General features: G+C 45.7%; 1 protein-coding gene across 3 annotated transcripts in view; it reads left to right on the top strand.

Annotated features, from left to right (window-relative positions):
* naf1 (nuclear assembly factor 1 homolog (S. cerevisiae)) overlaps positions 1 to 14,757 on the top strand; it is a 348,207-nt gene extending 333,450 nt beyond the window's left edge. For all 3 annotated transcript variants that reach the window (XM_070865108.1, XM_070865118.1, XM_070865127.1), the window contains exon 9: positions 13,265 to 14,757. In XM_070865108.1, coding sequence (XP_070721209.1) covers positions 13,265 to 13,785 — 521 coding nt within the window. In that variant the 3' untranslated portion in view covers positions 13,786 to 14,757. The remainder of the gene's footprint in view (positions 1 to 13,264) is intronic.
* The last annotated feature ends 9,851 nt before the right edge of the window (positions 14,758 to 24,608 follow it).

The following is a 24,608-nucleotide window of genomic DNA, read 5'->3' as shown; positions in this document are numbered from 1 at the left end:
TGGTGAAGCATGACCGCCCATTTTGAAATCTGTGCTGAATACTCTTTATTATCTTTTTGCTTTCCAGATGTTTTTTTATGTATCTTCCAGTAAAGATTCCACTATTTTTCCTACCACCAATTTTAAGCTAACTTGATAGAACTGGACTTGTTCCGTCTTCCTTTTTAAATATAGATATAACATTAGCTATCTGCCAGTCCTCTGGGTCTATCCCCTTTTCTAATATTTATATATATATTTATATATAAAAGTGCCATTTACTAGAATGGTACCAGGGATGTAAGACTTCAGTTACATGGAGAGACCAGAAAAACGGAGGTTGTTCTCCATAGAGCAAAAAGGTTAAGAGGAGATTTGCTAAAGGTGTTCAAAATCATGAAGAGTCAATAAGGAGAATCTGTTTCCAGTAGTAGACGGGTCAGTAACCAGAGGACACAGATGTAAGGTAATTGGCAAAAGAACCAGAGTTGATGTGAGGAAAAAATATTTGACTCAGCAAATTTGTTATGACCTGGAATGCACTGCCTGAAAGGATGTTGGAAGCTTATTCAGTAATAACTCAAAAGGGAATTGGATAAATACTTGAAGGGGGAAAATTGACAGTGCTGTGAGGAACGAGCAGGGGAGTGGGCCGAATTGGATAGCTCTTTCAATGAGTGGGCACGATGAGCTGAGTGGCTTCCTTCTGTGCTGTATGATTCTCAGTTGTGGTCAGGTAGTGGGGCAGGAAGTGGTCATCCCTGATGCTCTGAAATGGTTTCTCTCCTCTGCGACAGGCAAAGATGTGCCATGCACTGAGACAATGCAGCAGCTTGTCAGGCAGGGAGGGATTGAGAGAGAGAGTTGCAGATAAGTTGTGATATTCGGAGATTCGATAATTCGCTTTACAGATAGAATTCTCTGCAAACTGGACCCAGAAAAATAAATATGAAAGCAAAGTACTGCGGATGCTGGAAAGCTGAAGTATAAACAGAAAATGCTGGAAATAACAGGTCAAGCAGCATCTGTGGAGAGAGGAAGCAGAGTTAATGTTTTGCGTCGGTGACCTTTCGGCAAAACTAGAAAATGTTACCGGTCTTAAGTAAGTGCAAAGGCAGGGAAAGGAGGGGGTGGAAAGAATAAAAGTGAAGGTCTACAATGAGGTGGAAGGCAGGAGTGATTAAATGACAAGAGATGATGGTGTAAGGCAAAAGGGGTGGTAATAGGACAAGTAAAGAAACAAAAGATGGATCTAGGAGAGATGTAGATGGCAGCATCAGAATCAGTAGCAGCACCTGCCGCCTGGGGGAAAAAAAATGGGAGCAGTGGTTATGATCTGAACTCAATGTTGAGTGTGGAAGGTTGTAAAGCACCTAATGGAAAGATGAGATGTTACTCAATCTTCCATTGAGCTTCCTTGGAACAGTATAGGAGGACAGAGGATCAGTGGGAGTGCGACGGTGAATAAAAATGGCAAGCGACCAGAATATCTCAGTTACACTTGTGGGCTGAATGGAGGTGTTCGGCAAAGTGATCACCAAAACTGTTTGGTCTCCCCAATGTAGGGGAGTGCAGCGACTACAGCATATTAAATTAAAAGTACAAGTAAATTGCTGTTTCATCTAGAAGGGAAGTTTGGGGCCCTGGGCAGAGGGAAGAGAGGAGGGGAAATGATTGCGTGGGAAAGTGCCGTGGGAAGGGGAGCAGATGATGGAAAAGTGGACCAGGGTTTCGCAGAGGGAACATTCCCTTTGGAATTCTGAAAGAGGTAGAGAGGGCAAGATATGTTTGGTGGTGGCAAAAATGGTGGAGGATGATCCATTGAATGGATGCTGGTGGGGTGCAACTTGAGGACAAGGGGAACCCTATCGTGCTTCTTGTAGGGAGCAGAAGGGGTGAGGGCAGATGTGGGGGAAATGGGTCGGACACAGTCAAGGGCACTATCAACTATGGTGGAGGTGAATTCTCAGTTGAGGAAAATGAAGACATATCGGAAGCGCAGGTACGGAGGGTAGCATCGTCGGAATAGATGTGATGGAGAAACTGGGAGACGAGTAACCTTTTTGACCTAGAAATGGAACTACAAGTTGTTGCAGAGGTAAATTGTGACGCTATTCACATTACTATCAGCATGGTTGTCGAAAAGCTGTACAAACATAAGGTGACTAAATCTCAGGGTACGGATAAGATATATCTGAGGATCCATAAGGAAATAAGGGAGGAAATTGCAGGAAGTCTGGTACAAATCTTCCACTAATTACTGAATATTGGAAAGGTGCCTGGGGACAAGAGAAAGGCAGATGCTACTCCAATTTTAGAAAAAGTAGCAATAGTGACTATGGAAACAACAGACCAGTGAGTTTGACATCCTTTGTGAGTGAAGTTCTGGAAACCCTTATTAAAGATAAGATCATGAAGCATCTGCACAGAAATACAATCATAAATGATTGTCATCAGCCTCGTAGAATGTTACCAGTGGAGTCCCACAGGGATCTGTTTTGTTTAACAGCTTCATAAATGATCTGGAGCTAGGAGTCACAAGCACAGTAGCTAAATTTGAAGATGATACAAAGCTAATGAAGGTGGTAGACTCCAAAGCTGAACAGGATAAGCTATAGGAGGATTTGAATATACTTGGGAATTGGGCAGACAAGTGGCAGATGAAATTCAATTTAGAGAAATGCAAAGTGCTTCACCTGGAGACAAAAAATCCTGGAAGGGACTATTACTTAAATGGAATGAAAATAATGTGCATGGAAATGAAAGAGATTTGAGGGTCCTGAATTATAATAAATTAAAAGTATTGCAATGCTTGATGGCAGCGATTAAAGCAGATCAGAAGTTGAGATATATTAAAAGATCAATATTGAGCCAAAATAGTGAAATAATCCTGCTACTTTATAAATCATCGATCTGACTGCACTTACTGCACTTAGAATTCTGTCTACAGTTCTGGTCGCTAAGGTACAAAAATAATATTTCAGCTATTGTAAGGATACAGAAGAGAGCAAACAGAATGATTATGGGGATGGAGGGATTGGATTATGGGGAATGATTATGTAATTTGGCATGTTGTCACGTGGGAAAGGGAAGGTTGAGAGGTGATATGATTGCTGCTTTTAGGATTCCAAAGTGACTAGATAAGGTAGCCTATGACACACTGTCTCACCTTGTGCAGAACAGTAGAGCCAGAGGATACAGCCTGCAAATGGAGGGGTGGGGGTGGGCGGGGGTTGCTGTAATTCAAAAGTAATCTGTCGAAACATTATTATAATCTATGAAACAGACTTTCTGGGGAGATGGCGGAAGCAGATAGTATTAATTAAGTCAAATGAAAATTAGATAGATATCAAAGAATAGTACGACACAGAAGGGGGCTTTTTGGCTCATCGAGTCTTTCGAAGAGCAATCCAGTTATTCCCACTCCCTGGCTCTTTCCCCATATTCTTGCGATTTTTGTCTCCTGCAGATTTATTCAAAATACTTTTGAAAGCTACTATTGATTCTGTATCGACCACCTTCTCAGGCAGTGCATTCCAAATCTTAACCACACGTTGCATTAAAATAATCTTCCTCATGTAGCCACTGGTTCTTTTGCCAATCACCTTAAATTTGTGCCCAATGGTTATCGACCCTTCAGTCATTGAAACAATTTCTCTTTATTTATTCTATCTGAACCCGAATGATTTTAAATACCTCTATAAATCTCTTGGCCTTCTCTGCTCTAAGGAGAACAAACCCAGCTTCTCCAGTCTATCCATGTAACTGGAGCCAGTCTTCTAAATCTTTTTTAAAATTCGTTCCTGGGATGTGGGCGTCACTGGTGAGGCCAGCATTAATTGCCCATCCCTAATTGCCTTTGAGAAGGTGGTGGTGAGCCGCTGCCTTGAACCGCTGCAATCCATGAGGTGAAGATACTCCCATAGTGCTGTTATGGAGCGAGTTCCAGGTTTTTGACCCAGTGACGATAAAGGAACGACGATATATTTCCACGTCCGGATGGTATGTGACTTGGAGGGGAATTTGGAGGCGGTGATGTTCCCATGCACCTGCTACCCTTGTCCTTCCAGATGGTAGAGGTCGTGGGTTTGGAAGGTGCTGTCGAAGAAGCCTCAACAAGTTGCTGCAATGCATCTTGTAGATGGTACACACTGCAGCCACCGTGTGCCAGAGGGAATGACTGTGTAAAGGAATGGATGGGGAGCCAATCAAGCAGGCAGCCTTGTAGATGGTGGAAAGGTTTTGGGGAGTCAGGAGGTGAGACACTCGCCGCAGAATACCCAGCCTCTGAACTGTTATAGCCACAACATTTATGTGACTGGTCCAGTGAAGTTTCTGATGGCGGGGGATTAGGCGATGGTTATACCATTGAATGTCATGGGGTGATGGTTAGACTCTTGCTTGTTGGAGTTAGTCATTGCCTGACACTTGTGTGGCACGAATATTACTTGCCACATTTGTGCCCAAGCTTGAATGTCGTCCAGGTCTTGCTGCATGCAGGCATGGGACTACTTTATTATCTGAGGAGTTGTGAATAGAACTGAACACTGTGCAGTAATCAGCAAACATCCCCACTTCTAACATTATGATGGAGGGAAGGTCATTGATGAAGCAACTGAAGATGGTTGGGCCTAGGACACTGCCCTGAGGAACTCCTGCAGCGATGACCTGGGGCTGAGATGATTAACCTCCAACAACCATAACCATCTTCCTTTGTGCTAGGTATGACTCCAGTCAGTGGAGAGTTCCCCCTCCCCCTCCCCCTCCCCCCTCCCCCCCCCCCCTGATTCCCATTGACTTCAATTTTACGAGGGCTTCTTGATGCCACACTCGGTCAAATGCTGTCTTGATGTCAAAGGCAGCCACACTCTCCTCACCTCTGGAACTCTGGAACTCAGCTCTTTTGTCCATGTTTGGACCAAGGCAGTAATGAGGTCTGGAACCAAGTGGTCCTGTCGGAACCCAAACTGAGCATCGGTGAGCAGGTTATTGGTGAGTAAGTGCCACTTGATAGCACTGTCGACGATACCTTCCATCACCTTTCTGATTGAGAGTAGACTGATAGGGCGATAATTGGCCAGATTGAACTGGGTCCTGCTTTTTGTGGACACGATGTACCTGGGCTGTTTTCTACATTCAGGTAGATGCCAGTGATGTAGCTTTACTTGAACAGCTTGACACGGTTAGTTCTGGAGCACAAGTCTTCCGGATGACAGCTGGGATGTTGTCGGGGCCCATAGCTATTGATATATCCAGTGCGCTCAACCATTTCTTTATCATGTGGAGTGAATCAAATTGTCTGACGGCTGGCTTTTGTGATGGTGGAGACTTCAGGAGGAGACCGAGATGGATCATTCTAGCTGAAAGTGGTTGCAACTGCATCAGCCTTGTTTTTTGCACTCACGTGCTGGGCTCCGCCATCATTGAGGATGGGGATATTCATGGAGCCTTCTCCTCCCATTAGTTGTTTAATTGTGAAGGGCAATCTTCCTCGCTGCCATGCTCCACCTCAGTCAACAAGCTCCCTGCTGGAGTGGAACTAAACTACAGAACCAGTGAGAAGCTGTTTAACCTTCGCCGCCTCAAGGCCAGGTCCAAGACCACCCCAACCTCTGTCGTCGAGCTACAGTATGCGGACGATGCCTGCGGACATTCAGAGGCTGAACTCCAGGATATAGTCGTCATATTTACTGAGGCATACGAAAGCATGAGCCTTACGCTAAACACCCGTAAGACAAATGTCCTCCACCAGCCTGTCCTCACCGCACAGCACTGCCCTCCAGTCGTCGTCATCCACGGCGCGGCCCTGGACAACGTGGACCATTTCCCATACCTCGGGAGCCTCTTATCAACAAAAGCCAACATTGATGAGGAGATTCAACACCATCTCCAGTGCGCCAGCGCAGCCTTCGGCCATCTGAGGAAAAGAGTGTTCGAAGACCAGGCCCTCAAATCTACCACCAAGCTCATGGTCTACAGGGCTGTAGTAATACCCATCCTCCTGTATGGCTCAGAGGCATGGACCATGTGCAGTAGACACCTCAAGTCGCTGGAGAAATACCATCAATGATGCCTCCGCAAGATCCTACAAATCCTCTGGGAGGACAGGCACACCAACATTAGCGTCCTCGACCAGGCCAACATCCCCAGCATTGAAGCGCTGACCACACTTAATCAGCTCCACTGGGCAGGCCAGATTGTCCGCATGCCAGACACGAAACTCCCAAAGCAAGCGCTCTATTCGGAACTCCTTCATGGCAAACGAGCCAAGGGTGTTCAGAGGAAACGTAACAAGGACACCCTCAAAGCCTCCCTGATAAAGTACGGCATCCCCACCGACACCTGGGAGTCCCTGGCCAAAGACCGCCCTGAGTGGAGGAAGTGCATCCGGGAGGGCGTTGAGCGCCTCTAGTCTCATCGCCGAGTGCATGTAGAAAACAAGCACAGGCAGTGGAAGGAACGCACAGCAAACCTGTCCCACCCTCCCTTCCCCTCAACGACTGTCTATCCCACCTGTGGCAGGGACTGTGGCTCTCGTATTGGACTGTTCAGCCAGCTAAGGACTCATTCTAAGAGTGGAAGCAAGTCTTCCGCGATTCCGAGGGATTGCCTATGATGATGAATTGTCTACCATCATTCACGCCTGGATGTGGCAAGACTGCAGAACTTTGATCTGATCTGTTGATTGTGGGAGCGCTTAGCTCTGAAAATAGCATGCTGCTTCCACTGTTTAGTATGCATGTAGTCCCAATTTGCAGCTTCCCCAGGTTGGCACCTCATTTTTAGCTACGCCTGGTGCTGCTTCTGGCATGCTCTTCTGCACTCCTCATTAAACCAGGGTTGGTCCCCTGGCTTGATGGTAATGGTAGAGTGATGGATATGCTGGGCCATGAGCTTATATATTGTGTTGGAATACAATTCTGCTGTAGCTGATGGCCCACAGCACATCATGGACACATAGTTTTGAGCTGTTAGATCTGTTCTGAATCCATCTAATTTAGCACGGTGGTAGTGACACACAACACGATGTGGAGGGTGTCCTCAGTGTGAAGACGGGACCTCAGCTCCACAAGGTCACCGCTGCCAATACTGGACAGATGCATCTGTGACAGGTAGATTGGAGAGGACGAGGTCAAGTAGGTTTTGCTCTCGTGCATGTTCTATCACCACCTTTCGCAGGCCCATTCAGGGCTTGGTCAGTAGTGGTGCTACCGAGCCACTCTTGGTGATGAACATTGAAGTCTCCCACCCAGAGTACATTCTGTGCCCTTGCTACCCTCAGTGCTTCTTCCAAGTTGTGTTCAACATGGAGGAGTATTGATTCATTAGCTGAGGGAGGGCAGTAGGTGGTAATCAGCAGGGGATTTCCTTTCCCATGCTTGACCTGAAGCCATGAGACTTCATGGGATCCGGAGGCGATGTTAAGGACTCCCAGATCCACTCCCTGTATACAGTATACCATTGTGCTGCCACCTCGGATGGGTCTGACCTGCTGGTGGAACAGGACATACCTAGGGATGGTGATGCAGGAGTCTGGGATATTGGCAGAAAGGTATGATTCTATGAATACGACTATGTCAGGCTATCGCTTGACTGGTCTGTAGGACAGCACTCCCAATTTTCGCACAAGTGGCTAGATGTTAGTGAGGAGGACTTTACAGGGTTGACTGATTTGGATGTGCCGTTGTCCGTCGGTATTTTTGTTATTGTTATTCGTAGCAGGTTAGTACAACTGAGTGGCTTGCTTGGCCATTTCAGAAGGCAGTTAAGAGTCAACCACTGGTGAGTCCGGAGTCACATATAGGCCAGTCCAGGTAAGGGGGCAGATTTCCCTCCCTAAAGGACATTAGTGATCCAGATGGGTTTTTCCAACGATCCGATAGTTTCATGGTCACCATTGCTGATACTAGCTTTTTATTCCATATGTGTTTAATTAACTGAGTTTAGTTCCTCAGGTAATGTGGTGGATCAGTAATCTAGGCCTCTGAATTACTAGTCCAGTAACACAACCACTATGCTATCATACCCTGTCAATCCATTAGAGTCTTCTTAGAACACACGGTTGGGATGTTGAAGTCATATTTCAGATTCCTGGAAAGCTCCAATATAGTTGATCAAGTGTGCTGCCTGCAGCACAATTTTGTCATACAAAGAGTCTACCTGAGTTGAAAGCCACACAAGGGTAGCAGACAAATCAGCCTGAGGAGCAGCAACAGCTGAAGAGAATGCAGTATGAAATCCATTGCCAACTGCAAGAGACATTTGTGCCAATCTGAGAGACCGTCTCTTGACCACCACATCTGGGTGCTGCATGAACACTCCTGATTTCATTTTTCCCCGTCACACCACAGACATGGCATCATTTACAAATCCTTATTTGTGCAGCAACGCACATAACTCCATTCATACCATGTGGGCATCAGTAACGATCTTGGAGCCGAGCAGTCATGGGTGGGGTTGTGCGGGTGCATGATTAGCTGGCTAAGCTCGTATGGCAAGTCTGGGAGAGCGGGGTAGCAATTGGCGGGGAAGAGGCGGAGGGAGTGGCTCGAGTCGTGGCCGGTAGCAACCCACTTCATTAATGTGGAGTCAGAGGGAGCACTCCTTCTTCTCTTGGCTCCACATTAAGGTATGTATTTCCTTTTTACTTGGGTTGCAAATCAACCAGGTAGTCCTGAACACCACCTGCATTCATGGCAAAACCGATTTCTAGTTTGAGTCCGACAACAGACTTTAGGCCCCTAATTAGCATATTTTAGATGGCCGCCAGGAACACTTCTTCTGCTCCCAAATCAATTTGGCATCAGATTTCAGGTGCATAGGGTGGCCCCCTAAATTGGACCTATCCACGGTCCAATTCTGCTTCTGGAAAATAGGTTCCACAAGGTCCAATTTACCCCAAGAACTAATTCTATCTAAATGGTATTTATAACCCATACTGTGTTTGCATGTCTACTACTTACCACTATGCTTCTGTTAGGTGCGAATGTCTGATTCTTGAACTTTTAACCTAATCCAGTGCACCATGTAGGTGTTACCTTGGGTGCTTGCCTGCCTTCCACCCCATAACCCCTCCATCACAAAGACTGCCAACTTCCACCTCTAGCCTTGCACACCTCTACCCCTCCATGAGATTATCTTCCACTGAAACTCTTCATCCATGCTCTTATCAACTCCAGAGTTAATACTTCAATGCTTTCCTGGCCAGCCTCCTATCCTCAACCTTCTGTAAACTTCAGTTCATCTAGAACTCTGTTGACTGTATCATTTTTTACATAGGTAAAAAAAGGGATGAGGTCTTACGAGACGAATTTAAGGAGCTAGGAGTTAAATTAAAAAGTAGGACCTCAAAAGTAGTAATCTCGGGATTGCTACCAGTGCCTCGTGCTAGTCAGAGTAGGAATCGCAGGATAGCACAGATGAATACGTGGCTTGAGCAGTGGTGCAGCAGGGAGGGATTCAAATTCGTGGGGCATTGGAACAGGTTCTGGGGGAGGTGGGACCAGTACAAACTGGACGGTCTGCACTTGGGCAGGAACGGAACCAATGTCCTAGGGGGAGTGTTTGCTAGTGCTGTTGGTGAGGAGTTAAACTAATATGGCAGGGGGATGGGAACCAATACAGGGAGACCGAGGGAAACAAAAAGGAGACAAAAACAAAAGACAGAAAAGAGATGAGTAAAAGTGGAGGGCAGAGAAACCAAAGGCAAGAAACAAAAAGGGCCACTGAATATAAAAGGGCTGCAGGAGGGGTAAAAACTAAAAATCATGGTTTAAAAACTAGGATGAAAACACTCTACCTAAATGCACGCAGCATTAGAAATAAAGTAAATGAGTTGATGGCACAAATCATTACGAATGGGTATGATTTGGTGGCCATTACAGAAACGTGGTTGCAGTGGGGCCAAGACTGGGAATTAAACATACAGGGGTATCTGACGATTCAGAAAGATAGGCAAGAAGGGAAAGGAGGTGGGGTAGCTCTGTTAATAAAGGATGATATCAGGGCAGTTGTGAGGAATGATATTGGCTCCAATGAACAAAATGTTGAATCATTGTGGGTGGAGATTAGAGATAGTAAGTGGAAAAAGTCACTGGTCGGCGTAGTTTATAGGCCCCCAAATAATAACTTCACGGTGGGGCGGGCAATAATCAAGGGAATAAGGGAGGCATGTGAAAAAGGAACGGCAGTAATCATGGGGGATTTTAACCTACATATCGATTGGTCAAATCAAATCGCAGGGGGTAGCCTGGAGGAGGAATTCATAGAATGCATACGGGATTGTTTCTTAGAACAGTATGTAACAAAGCCTACAAGGGAGAAAGCCATCTTGGATCTGGTCCTGTGTAACGAGACAGGAAAAATAAACGATCTCCTCGTAAAAGATCCTCTCGGAATGAGTGATCACAATATGGTTGAATTTGTAATACAGATTGAGGATGAGGAAGTTGTGTCAGAAACGAGCGTACTATGCTTAAACAAAGGGGACTACAGTGGGATGAGGGCAGAGTTGGCTAAAGTAGACTTGAAACAAGGACTAAACGGTGGCACAATTGAGGAATGGTGGAGGACTTTTAAGGAGCTCTTTCATAGTGCGCAACAAAAATATATTCCAGTGAAAAAGGGCGGCAAGAGAAGGGATAACCAGCCGTGGATAACCAAGGAAATAAAGGAAAGTATCAAATCAAAGACCAATGCGTATAAGGTGGCCAAGGTTAGTGGGAAACTAGAGGATTGGGAAAATTTTAAGCAACAGCAAAGAATTACTAAAAAAGCAGTAAAGAAAGGGAAGATAGATTACGAAGGTAAACTTGCGCAAAACATAAAAACAGATAGTAAAAGCTTTTACAGATATATAAAACGGAAAAGAGTGACTAAAGTAAATGTTGGTCCCTTAGAAGATGAAAAGGGGGATTTAATAATAGGAAATGTGGAAATGGCTGAGACCTTAAACAATTATTTTGCTTCCATCTTCACAGTGGAAGACACAAAAACCATGCCAAAATTTGCATGCCAAAATTTGCAGGCCACAGGAATGTGGGAAGGGAGGACCTTGAGACAATCATTATCACTAGGGGGGTAGTGCTGGACAGGCTAATGGGACTGAAGGTAGACAAGTCCCCTGGTCCTGATGAAATGCATCCCAGGGTATTAAAAGAGATGGTGGAAGTTATAGCAGATGCATTCGTTATAATCTACCAAAATTCTCTGGACTCTGGGGAGGTACCAGCGGATTGGAGAGCAGCTAATGTAACGCCTCTGTTTAAAAAAGGGGGCAGGCAAAAAGCAGGTAACTATAGGCCGGTTAGTTTAACATCTGTAGTGGGGAAAATGCTTGAAACTATCATTAAGGAAGAAATAGCGGGACATCTGGATAGGAATAGTGCAATCAAGCAGACGCAGCATCGATTCATGAAAGGGAAATCATGTTTAACTAACTTACTGGAATTCTTTGAGGATATAACGAGCATGGTGGATAGAGGTGTACCGATGGATGTGGTGTAATTAGATTTCCAAAAGGCATTTGATAAGGTGCCACACAAAAGGTTACTGCAGAAGATAAAGGTACGCGGAGTCAGAGGAAATGTATTAGCATGGATAGAGAATTGGCTGGCGAACAGAAAGCAGAGAGTCGGGATAAATGGGTCCTTTTCCGGTTGGAAATCAGTGGTTAGTGGTGTGCCACAGGGATCAGTGCTGGGACCACAACTGTTTACAATATACATAGATGACCTAGAAGAGGGGACAGAGTGTAGTGCAACAAAATTTGCAGATGGCACTAAGATTAGTGGGAAAGCGGGTTGTGTAGAGGACTCAGAGAGGCTGCAAGGAGATTTGGATAGGTTAAGCGAATGGGCTAAGGTTTGGCAGATGGAATACAATGTCGAAAAGTGTGAGGTCATCCACCTTGGGGGAAAAAAAACAGTAAAAGGGGATATTATTTGAATGGGGAGAAATTACAACATGCTGTGGTGCAGAGGGACCTGGGGATCCTTGTGCATGAATCCCAAAAGTTTAGTTTGCAGGTGCAGCAGCTAATCAGGAAGGCAAATGGAATGTTGGCCTTCATTGCGAAAGGGATGGAGTACAAAAGCAGGGAGGTCTTGCTGCAACTGTATAAGGTATTGGTAAGGCCGAACCTGGAGTACTGCGTGCAGTTTTGGTCACCTTACTTAAGGAAGGATATACTAGCTTTGGAAGGGGTACAGAGACGATTCACTAGGCTGATTCCAGAAATGAGGGGGTTACCTTATGATGATAGATTGAGTAGACTGGGTCTTTACTCCTTGGAGTTCAGAAGGATGAGGGGTGATCTTATAGAAACATTTAAAATCATGAAAGGGATAGACAAGATAGAGGCAGAGAGGTTGTTTCCATTGGTGCGGGAGACTAGAACTAGGGGGCACAGCCTCAAAATACGGGGGAGCCAATTTAAAACCGAGTTGAGAAGGAATTTCTTCTCCCAGAGGGTTGTGAATCTGTAGAATTCTCTGCCCAAGGAAGCAGTTGAGGCTAGCTCATTGAATGTTTTCAAGTCAAAGATAGATAGATTTTTAACCAATAAGGGAATTAAGGGTTACGGGGAGAGGGCGGGTAAGTGGAGCTGAGTCCACGACCAGATCAGCCATGATCTTATTGAATGGCGGAGCAGGCTCGAGGGGCTAGATGGCCTACTCCTGTTCCTAATTCTTATGTTCTTATATCCTGCACTCACCCATTACCCCCTGTGCTCACTAACCTAGATTGGCTCTCAGACAATGACATTTAAAATTCTGATCGTGTTTAAATCCGTTCATGGCCTTGCCCCTCCTTACCTCTGCAACATTCTCCAGCAGTACACTCCCCTTCAAGAATACTCTGATTCTGGCCTCTTGTGCATTCTCCCCTTTTTGCCCTGCCTTGGGTGGCTGTGCCTTCAGGTGTCTAGACTTCATGCTCACGAGTTCCTTGCCTAAACCCCTCTACCTCTCCACCTCTCTTTCCTCGGCAAAAAATCATAGAATATATAGAAAAGAGTTTTTGGTCTCCTACACAATAGTACTCTCTGCAATGGCTTCATGTGGAGTTCAACGTTCTGAGATAGTTTAGAGGTCTTTGGGGATGTTTTATTCTAAACTATTTAAAATTATTATTGTTTCCTAAACTAGATTTGAATATTGTCATGTCACTATTCACTGTTGACTAATGTTTATAATATGCTTTTCTCTGATTTAACAAAATCATCATGCTATAATTGATCACATATATAATGTTGGTTGAAACTATCTAATTCGTATATCTTTAGGTGGAAAAGAAGATGGACAAGCACAACAGCAAAAACAAGTTTATTCAATGTATGGAAGCGGATTTCAGCACAGTCATGGCCGAGGATTTAGTCCCTATTCTTCAGTCAGGTTTGACAACCCAACAGGTCGTGAATTTGCTCAGCCAAGGGGAACCTTTGGTCCACCATTTAACCAGAGGCTGCCATTTAGACCTCCAGGATTTCATCCACCTTACATGATACATTCACCGCCAGTGATGTCCAATCCAATGATGTCTTGTTCTTATTCTCCTTCATTTTGGCCTCCAATGTCAAATGATATGCCTCCTTTCCTACCTCCTCCTCCTCCTCCTCCTCCCCCTCCTCCTCACCCAATGAGCACAGGCTGGTCAGAATCTAATGTGGGGCGTCCTACTTGCTTTCCAAATTCTCCTTTCTCTTGTTTTACAAATGCTCCTCCTCCTCGCATGCCAAATTCTCAGTTCCCACCACAGTTACCTCCACAAGACTCTCAAGATTTTGTATACAGACCCCGCTATTAGGTGTGTTGCAAGCTTTCTGAAGTACCTCAATTGCATGATAACAACAATCCAGTAGCGTTCTCATTGAGGAAATGATTAGAATAGGGTGTGAAAATTTCCAAACATTGAACTGCATTTAGGGTGATAATACAGCTTATGCTGTTCAGATCTATATAGTAAGAACATAGCTGTGCTACTTTAGGAATAGTATCAGTTAGTGGTCATTATGATAATGAACCTTGGCCTGTTCAGCATCATGTCTGTTCTGCCAATGGACATTTTAACCAAAATATTATTATTTGGACATTTAGAATTAAATATAAAATACAAAGCTGTTTTCACTTGCTGCTTCTATTCTTCATGCTTGCTATTCAGGAATACTCTCCTTCACTGATATCTACTATTAAACTTAAATGAAAAAAGATGCACTGAATTTAGTCATTATATAGGCTGAATTTGCCTTTTCTTAACTATTGGGATAAAAAAAATTGAGTCATGTACAACAATTGTTTGTGTATGCTGATCGACTTGTTCAGAACAGTCACCTTGTGGGTGAAATTGGTCTTTGGCAGTGGCACAAAATGACGATAGTGAATCGGCAGCCCATTTTGCATCTCACCAATTTTCTTTTCCACTGAAGTCAGTGGAACTTCTATAGCTCATTTTGTGCCACTGCCGAAGACCAATTTACCTCCCCCACCCCCCCTTCTTTCCTGGACATAATAGTAATGCTATTTTGTAAATACAGAAGTTTTGTTACACTGATGTTAAATTAGTCGTCTGTTCTTTATAGTTAGACTTTTCATATGTAACAGCAAACTTTAAATATTTAGAAAATTCTGATGTCAGTTCTTTACTTAAAATGACCAAGTGTGAATTAGGACAGGCCAAGCACCTTTATTTTTTTAAGGAAGCTGTAAAATTAATCCTTGTTCAATGTTTGTGTTTGTCTTTTGACATATAATATAAGTTTAAAGAGAATCGAATTAAACATCAAAGTCAGTTTACAACTTTCAATAAAATATATCTTTTCATATTTGTTTGGTTTTATTTTGTGTTACAACACATTCACCTACACTTTTGTGTTTGCTTTTCATCAAGACTGGCAGTAATTCTAATCTTTCACTTCAGGCATAAATCCTACTCTATAAATAAATTAATGAGTAAAATTCAGTCAAAATAAAATGTTATTTAAATTTGTGCTTGTATGCTGTCAGTTTAATGCAACTGTCAAGTTCAAAGATGGTACCTTTGTAACCTCATTAGCTTAGCAATGAGATGTTAACAGCTTATTATGAGCTCAGTATGGTCATTTATTATGCTGTGCAAAAGACCTTGGCTCAATTTTCCCCAGTTATCTGTGCCATTTTTTTGTCGTGCGCTGCTTCTTTTGGCATAAATTCAAATCTCCCAGTTTCCCCAAAGTTTCTGCAAGTAAGTCAGTTAGTTACGATTTTTTTAGGTTCGTTTCTTTTGCGTAACCTGATGTCTGCGGCAGTTTTTCACATTTAAACAAGTTTGGCCAACTTACATTTTTCCTAGGATGGCATATGTAACCACTCCCAAAAAATCTACTTGGCACTTAAGAAAAACTAGCACACATTAAAAAATCGGCGCAGAAAGCCACCATTGTTTTTAGGCGAAGTTTTGGAAGGAGCCAAGAAGGCAAAGAATATGCATCATGAAGCTTGATGTTTTTTAAGTCAAAAGGGAGAAAATGGAAATCAAATGCAATTCTTTAATTTTAGATTTTTATTCAAAGTACCACGCCACCACCAGACGTCCCCTCACCGGGCTCGAGGGTCGGAGCATCGACCGGCAGAATCGCTCCCTCGCCCCGACCACGGGCTTGGGGCTCGGCTTCAAAAGAAGCCCGGGGGAGTGGGGGTGCGTGGAAGCTGAACTGAAGGAATGAGAACCCTTAGGTTATTCAGCAGTTTCAAAAGAAGCCCAGGGGTGGTGGTGGACGCCGAGCCCCTGTGTCCGGGCGAGGGAGCGATTCTGCCGGCCAACCCTAGAGCCTGGTGAGGAGATGTTCCGTCAGTGGTGGGGTGGTACTTTGAAAAAAAATCAAAAATTAAAGAATGGCATTCGACTTTGTTTCTTTACTGAATGCCTAGCTTCCCGGTCTAAGCCAGCTTATTGCACATGCGTAGATGATGAGACCAGGGTGTGGTCCATACTAGGGCGTCGACCTTGGGGAGAGAAGAAAGTAGGAGTGAGTGCTGTCTTTTCTCCTACTGTTTTGAGCTTCTTGCAAAGCGACAATTAAATTATAGGGGAAATATTGACAATGCCATACCTCGTGCAAGGCTTCTGCATGATGGTGCTGCGGAAGAGAAGATTGATTAGACATCAACGCCTGAGGATGGCCAGGAGGCCTTACCCACATCGGGTATATCGAGATAGGTATTCATACCTGCACCTGAGTGATGCAGACTGTGAGAAGGCTGCGTTTCTGCAAAGTAGTTGTAATCAAGATCTGTGAGTTAATAAAAGCAGACCTGCACCCTAGAAGTGTCAGGAGGACTGCTTTGTCAGTTGAAGTGAAGGTTACAGCTACATTTTCATTTTATGCATTTGGATCATTCCAGGCCACAACTGGGGAAATGTGCGCCACTTTTCAACATGCAACACATATCTGCATTCGGCAGGTGACTGCTGCACTATATGTCTGGAGGAATGACTACATAAAGTTCCCCATGACTGCCCAGGCAATGCGTGACAGGGCTGTGGACTTCTCCAGGATTACTGGCTTCCCATAGATACAGGGCTGCATTGATTGTACCCACATCGCCTTTGGAGGATTCCGAGATGTACAGGAACAGAAAAGACTTCCACTCCGTGAATGTGCAGCTCGTCTGTGACGGCATGCATCGCATCATGTTAGTTGATGCGAGATACCTTGGGAGCACCCATGATGCTTTCATCCTACGTGAGGGTGCTATATCTGCCATGTTTCATCAGCAGCCAGAATGGCAAAGCTGGCTGCTGGGAGACAAAGGATGGTACGGCCTCGCCACTTGGCTCATGATGTCCTTCCGCGTAACCCCAATGGAAACTGACCTGGAATAGAACATGTCGCATATTGTGACGTGTGGCATACTTGGCATCTTGGAGCAACGTTTCTGATGCTTGGACCATTCCGGAGGCTATTTGCAATACTCACCTGAGATTGTCGGTCAGTTCACTGTTGTGTGCTACATGCTGCACAACTTAACCATCATGAGGCAGCAGCAGCTGGTAGTAGAAGACCCACCTGAGGTGAGAGTGGCTGATGATGAGAAGGAAGATACAGAGGACGAGGAAGCCATACAACTACCTGAACCCGGAGCACGACGGCGGAGGAGGGCGGGCCGTCGTACCCCTTTAACAATTGCTCGAGCCTTGCGCCAGCAGCTCATCCGTGAACGCTTTGCTGCCTGAAGGCTCAGCAGCAACTATTCCAAATGGACCGTGCTTATTGTTTGGACCTGTTCCGCAATGTTGTGTTGTGTTAATGCAACAAATAATGTAAATGATTCTTCTTTAGTTAATAAAGTTGTGTTAATAATGGAAAAAATAGTGGAAATGATTCAGTTATAATTTAAAATATATTTTATTCAAAAGTTTAACACTTGTTTGTACTTAACTTTAATAAAAAATATTCTTGCATCGAACTTTAAAGTTTTCAGTTAAGATCACTGAAAAACTTTATGATCACTTACAAACTTTCAAACTTGTAAATCACTTACAAAAACTTACTGTTGTAATTGTTCTCAAATTAACAACAACAACAGCAGCAAAAAAAGGCTGCACCCATCTCTCCTCCACCTTATTCTAAGATCACCTGCTGCGCTTGGTCTTGGTGACTCCACCACTGCCCGCAGGCGGTGGCGCAGCATTTCTCGGGTTCGTACCATGCTTATTCTTTTGAACATCTTGGGTAATATGCACTTCTTGATGGGGGGGAAGTGGGTAGGCAGTAATGTGGAAGGCCCGGCTTCGGCCTCTTCAGAAGCTGGTCTGGGGATTGGAGTGGGAGTGGCAGTCTGAGCGCGTTCCCTTATTGCAGCAGCTAACGCCAACATTCCCTCCCTCATGTACCCCAGCAGAGTCTCAACTACCTGCAATATTCCCTCCCTCATCTTCACCCACAGTGTATCAGTTACCTGCGCCATTCCCTCCCTCATGTGCCCGGACAGTGTTCCCATTTGTCATGATAGTGTTGTTACTTCTCCTGCTAGTCCCGATACCTCATCACCTACCCCACTGCTGGTGTCCAGGAGTGATTGCGTAAGGTCAGTGCTCTCCGCACTCATTGCCATCATCTGAACCACATCTGTTAGATCCTGCACCTCAGGAGAGCGCTGTCAAGCTCTCCTTCCCCTCCTCACCCTGGCTGTGGCTCGTTGCATCCCACTGGACCCTGCAGCGTCGGACGGTGGGGCCCTGGGTGTGCCTCGCTGCATCCCACTGGGACCCGCAGCCTCGGATGGTGGGGCCCAAGGTATGCCTTGCTGTACCCCACTGGGACCCACAGCCTGGAACTGTGCAAAACCATGGAATGTCCCAACACTCGTACCACTCAGGAAAGAGGCTGGCACCTATGCTCGGGCGGCACCTGCACCTCCTCCAGAGTGAGTACAACAGTGGGGACTTCATTGTCACCCCTATGCTCTTGGTCTGTAAGGTGGGATTGGAAGATGTTCTCTTCTTCAGGCTCGTCTGCATCTGAATCTTCTGCATCGAATTCAGCCTCATCAGGGTTGGCCTCACGTTCTGCAAAATATAACAGAACAGACAAATGGTTAGCAACAAAGGAGGGGACAGGGTGGGTGGCATGAGTAGGCTCACACAGCGCAGGCAGCAGGCTTATTTGAAGGACCACGATGAATGATAGCACATTGCATCAACCAAAGCATAGCTGACGGAGACATCCCCATGACCGAAGCATGGCTAGCCCGCACAGTACTTGAGTTTTAGCAAAACCAGACTGTAATTTGCTGAACTTACCTTCTCACTCGAGGGTGGACACAGCTTGTGCAGTGGTGGTTGTTTTTCTCCAGGCAGGACCCATCAAAGCAGCGACCCTGTCTTTCAAGTGTGTCAGTGGGTGCAGATGTTCCGGGACTCCTGTTCGAGTTCTCTCTGTTATGGGCCACCTTCCTCTGCAAAGATGAAAATATAACTTTTTAGAGAGGGTGTCTTTCTGCTGGGTTGGACATACTGCTGGTCACATTTACAATTGCAATTCCAATGAATAAATGAAAATATTACTTGCACTAACTACTTGACCAAGGTCCTGCCATTTTTTGCACTGGCCTCCAGACCTCGAGGTGGTCACCATTGCACAGTCATCTTGAGAAAGTTGGTTCCAGAGTTTCTTCATTTCTTTTGGTGAAAGTTTTATTTGACCTCTGCTGCTGTCCAGCTCAGTTTCATCTGACCTCAATTACAGTAACTAGTGCCTCCACTTCCTTGTGTGAGAAATTCTTGGTCCTTGAGCCGCGTTGCATCGATTTTTTTTCCCCACTGAGAATTAAAGTTCTCCCTCAGTTTTCACACACAACTAGCTCTTTCAAAATGGCCGAATGCAGACCGGAAGGTGTACTGTGCATGCCCGCCCATAGCAGTCACGTAAAAAACTCTTTTTTTTTTGTGCATGCGCAGGGGGGGGGGGGGGGGGCATCCTTTTTTCGGCGCAGACATTAGGCTCCACCTCCTGAAGCTAAAGGACGTGCTGCATGGCGCCAATTTAAAAAAATAGTTTGGGGAAACTTCCAAGTTTTTTTTTGAGTAGTCGGGGCCAAAGAAACTGGCGTAACTCTTGAAATAAGCCAAAAAACGGCATTGGGAAAAATTGATCCCCTTGACTGTACAGTTAGAAGTGTTATAATTTGTGTGTATTTATGCCTACCATGATGTTCACTGCCAGCAAAATAATTTATAAAATGCTTCAGTAGTATGTGCACCTTGTTATTTTGTGGAGTCACACGAACGAGAAAGATTCTAGATTTGATCCCTGGGCTGTGCTATTGCTTTATCACCACAATTAATTTCAGAACTGTGGCTTTACTACCCAACAGCCTATTCCCAGTCAATTCCTAAAAGAATCAAGCTTTCTACAGCTCAACGTTGACAAAATCTGAAACCATCCTCGTCGGCCCCTATGTTCAACTCTCACCAATTCTGGCTTCCTGTGGTCCAGCAAATCAACTTCATGATTCTTGATCTGTTTAAAAAATGTTATTGCTGTAGTCATTCTCTTTTCACCGCCCCCCCCCCCCCCTTCATTTGCATGATCTACAGTCATATTTATTATTGTGGGCGAATCCCTACTTAGAATAAGTGAGTCCGCACACAGTCTGTCAAGGGTAAAGAATCAAACAATTTATTGCAATAACCTAATGGCTGATCAGGGAGTCAGCGAGGGGCCCTCAGTCCGTGTACCAACTGACTCCCCGAACATTTGCAGCGTTCGGTATTTTAGCCCCCAAACTGCAAACACATGTGTCAATACTATTCCAAGAATACAAGAATGCATATCCTCTTGACATTTCGAGGATTCCTTAAAAGGTTTCTAGGTCATTCTGCGGCCTACATCCTGGTGAAGCGCTAGCACAGACTAGGCACAGGACTAGCACAGACTAGCTAGCTCAGCTCAGCTGCGACCACAACTTGCTCCATTCTACTTTATCAGTGGAATCCATTATCCTGTTTACGACTAATCTGACCTGCTTTATTTCCATTGGCTATGTTACTTGTTACTGTGTAGATATTGCTTGGGCCACTATTCGAGCTTTATTCCCAAGGGTGCTTTGTATGCCACTATGTGGAGTTCTAAAAACGCCACAACAAATCCCCCCTTTGGTCCTTGGCTACCCCAGCCCATGAGACCACACTAAACTAATTTATACCAATCCGTCCCACCCCCTGTTCGGTGATCAGCCGATGGGTTAGGGAGGAATAGGTGCGTGATGTCAGTCGTCAAATTCCACTGTCCATCAGCTTCTTCCTTTCCTCAAGTACCTTTACTATCCGCTGGGCGCGGCGCCTGGCCTGCGTCTTCTGCAAGATAAGCAGAACATAAAAGCATATCCAAGAGCCAAGATTAATTGTACTGCCACTAATATGTGTGATATAATACGTATCCACGGATGGATATTAACATTTAGTCCGCAGTTCCATGCCTTCTCATACCACGGCGTATGGCAAAGGTCTTTAGCAATGTCCTTGCTTAATTCGCGCAGCTCCTGTTTGAGCACATGATATCGCTTGATGCTTGCCAACAGAGGATCCTTTATGTTTCTCAGGTCCTCTGGCAGGTGGGGTATTGGTGCAGCCAGTTCACTTTCATATTCATAAAAGTTTTGTCTAATTTCATCAGGTTCAGCGTAACTGTTTCTCGAGCATGGATATAAGTAATTCGTGCTCGTCCGATTGTTTCTGGTAGCCTCGGGGTGGAGCAGAAGTTGGGGTTAGTGATATTACATTGATAAATACCATAGTCATAAGTTGTTTGGTCACCACACAGTAGTCCCCTTTTCCGCGGTAGGCTGAGTGGGTATATTCGGATTCTGATGGGCTTATTTCTAAGACACACCCAATGTTTTGATTAAATCCGCACCCATCCTCGCTTCCCCCTACTGGATGTGGACATATAGTTAGGCTTCCTACTCTGGCACCCTGTTAATGAGACCCCTCTCATGGTTCCGTTCAGTTTGATTGCATATTGATCCCTTGGGTAGTACCGCATGTAATTTTCGCCCCGGATCAGCCCCAAGTTCTCCACCTCAAACTGGGGATACGGTCCAGATTCTCCCTTTGCCAATACTGGAATCATTAAGAACATCCCCACCAGGACTGAGTGTGAGTCCGTGCATCCCCCTGTCACCGGGAAGACCCTTGTCATCCCCTTTAGGGTGCACGCGTCTAACGACCCTGGGTTTTGTGCCAGGTGGAACAAGTGGGTACTATTGATCCAACCTATGACTTCGCCTCGGTGCAACTGGTCAAGGCTCTCCCTGACCTGCCCAATGGTGACCCTCTGCCTTTTCCGCATTGAATTCTCGGTTGATCAGGCGGTTAATGGTGGCAGCATGCCTTCCAGGACTGTAATCCCTTTGATTGAGCTCCCTGCTACCCCTTCGTCTTCCCGAGCAGCCCCTTTGGCTGCGTCTGTCTGCCTTTGCAGCAGCTTTCTGACTGTCTCTGAGGCTTTCCGATTGTTCCTGAATAGCTTGTATGTCTAGGGCATTTACAAATGAAGTTCCCGTATTGACCCCTGTTAAGACCTCATTAATTAGACCCCGTTTATGTCCGTGGGTCTTTCCCGCTCTCGGAGGGTTCCGGTATCTGGATGCCCTGAGGCGTTGCGGAATTCTTTCAACACTATCTTAAGCGTTCGGGTGTACAGAGCCCGTACTCTAGGGTCAGATTTCTCTGGTAACCCTATGTCCGTCAGGTACACTATCACGGGTAATATCATATGATGCACATTTTCATACAGTTGCATTCCCTCTGTTCTCAGGACTACCCCGCTTGGTGGACCTGCAGCATGTGTAGTACATTCAGGTGGCGAACTAGGAATAGTGGTTTGATACAGCGTGGTCGTGGGCTCAGGTGTTGTGGTGGGAGCGGCTTCTACTACCCTTAGCTTTAAAACATAGAGTCCGCACCACCCATCCGTGTCCACACATGTGAATTGATACTCTGTTCCCGTTGTGAGGAACGGGCCGGAATTGAAGTGTAAGGCCCATTCGATCTCGTCCACACACATTGTGTTGTAGGGGTTATTGTTATTCACCTTCGCCTCATCCCCATTGGGTTCAACTACACGTCCCATGACTTTATTCCCACGCCCCTCGCTAGATATACGTACAGGTTGACCGACCGTGACATTTGCTTCCTTCGCAATATTTGGTGGGCAGCGGTCCTTCCAGTGGGTCCTGGCACCATCGCCCAAGTCCGTTAATTCCTTGTAAGAGGCGGGGTTCATGCCAATGTGGGTCGGGCCCAGGCTGGACCCGCCGTTCGCGACGAACATTACACATAGAATCAAGGTCCTTATCCTGTGAATTCAAGATGGGCCCCTGAAGCGGTGGATTAGATTCATTTCAGTTGGGACCAGTGTTTCCACCGTCCCACGCCATTCATATCCACACATGCACACGTATCGCCATTGATTAACACTTCATATGGTCCTGACCACCGCGACGGGAATCTGGTTCGTCCCAGCCCTTTAACCATAACTTTCTCCCCCAATTGGGGAAGGTCTGCCGGGAACTCTACTTCTTCTTCATCTCGGCCTGCCTGTCGTTCTCTTACTTCCTGTCTCATCCTTGCTTACTTAACTCCATTACATATCTTTTTATTTGATCCCGTAGTGGGCCTACATCAGACCCTCCTGTAATTATACCTGCAGGCAGTCGCATTGCCCGATCAGTCATAAGTTCTTACGGAGTTAATCCTGTTGTCCGGTTAGGGATTGCCCTTTGTCTCATCAGGATAGCAGGCAGCAGCTCAGCTCAAGCCTGTCCAATTTCTTGGATGGCTTTTGACAGGGCTGATTTTATTGTCCGATTCATCCGTTCTACTCTGCGGGTGGTAGGGGATGTGAAATTTTTGTGCATAATAATTTCATCACCTGTCCTGTGAAGTGGGTTCCCTGATCGGAGTCTATTTGAGTGGGGATGCCCCAGCGGGGAATCACCTCCTCGGGTAAAATACGGGCTACTGTGGTTGCGGTGCAGTTTCGAGTAGCGAAAGCTTCCACCCACCATGTAAACAAATCAATTATTACTAGACCGTATTTCTTTCCTCTAGACCTTGGCAGTGGTCTCGTGAAATCAATTTGGATATTCTCCCAATGCCTTCACGTCTGGGGTTGATTTTTATGGCCTTTCCCGGATTATGCTGGACACATTTAATGCATTGCTGACAATATTTAGCAATGTCTCGTCCCAAGCCTGGCCACCACCAATCCCTAGAGACATTACTGATCATGGCATTTTGCCCCATGTGGCTAATGCCGTGATGTAATTCCATGAGTGTTTTCCGTATACACGTGGGGGCTGCCACTCTTCCATCTTTCCTCCATACAGAGTCTTGGTCTGGTGCAGCTCCTCGCTTTTCCCATGCTATTTTCTTCACGTCCCGTACATCCCTGTGCAATTTTACTATATAAATGTCTTTCTTCGTTATACTACTCACTGATTCTTCCCTGGTTTATGATGATATCGCCGCCTCCTGGGCTGCCTTATCTGCCGCCTCGTTTCCCCTCTGGATGTCGTCCACCACTTTCTGGTGGGCTTTAACCTTTATTACCGCTGCCTCGGCGGGTTTACTAGCAGCATCTAATAGCAGCCTGATTCGGCCTTCATGTTTGATGGTCTCGTCGCCCGTGGTGACGAATTCCCGTCTTTCCCATGCGGTCATGTAGTCATGGACTACTACGAAGGCAAAGCGACTATCTGTGTAGATATTCGTCCGTTTATCTTCGGCCAGCTGGAGCGCCTCAGTCAGGGCGGTCAGTTCTGCCACCTGTGCGGAGAGTCCTCCGTCCAGTCCCCCACTTAGGACAGTTTCTAGAGCTCCATTGACCACTGCCCACTCTGTATGTGGGATGCCTTGGATGTATTTGTGGGACCCGTCCACATAGAGGGTTAAATCAAGGTCCTCGAATGGGACCTCACTTATGTTTCCAGGCGAGTCCTCCCACTCTTGGGCATGACACTCATGGGGTTCATCCATAGCCAGGAGACCCTCTGCAGGGTTTTCCCCTAACTCTCGTACTATTTTCACGGACTCATCATGGGGGAGTAAAACTGCCTCTCATTTAGCCCTGTGTACAGTGGAAACGG

The sequence above is a fragment of the Pristiophorus japonicus genome, chromosome 2 (assembly GCF_044704955.1).
Source record: "Pristiophorus japonicus isolate sPriJap1 chromosome 2, sPriJap1.hap1, whole genome shotgun sequence".
NCBI classification, from domain to species: Eukaryota; Metazoa; Chordata; class Chondrichthyes; family Pristiophoridae; genus Pristiophorus; species Pristiophorus japonicus.
Note: the sequence above shows the minus strand (reverse complement) of the source record. Positions and strands in the feature narration are given on the sequence as shown.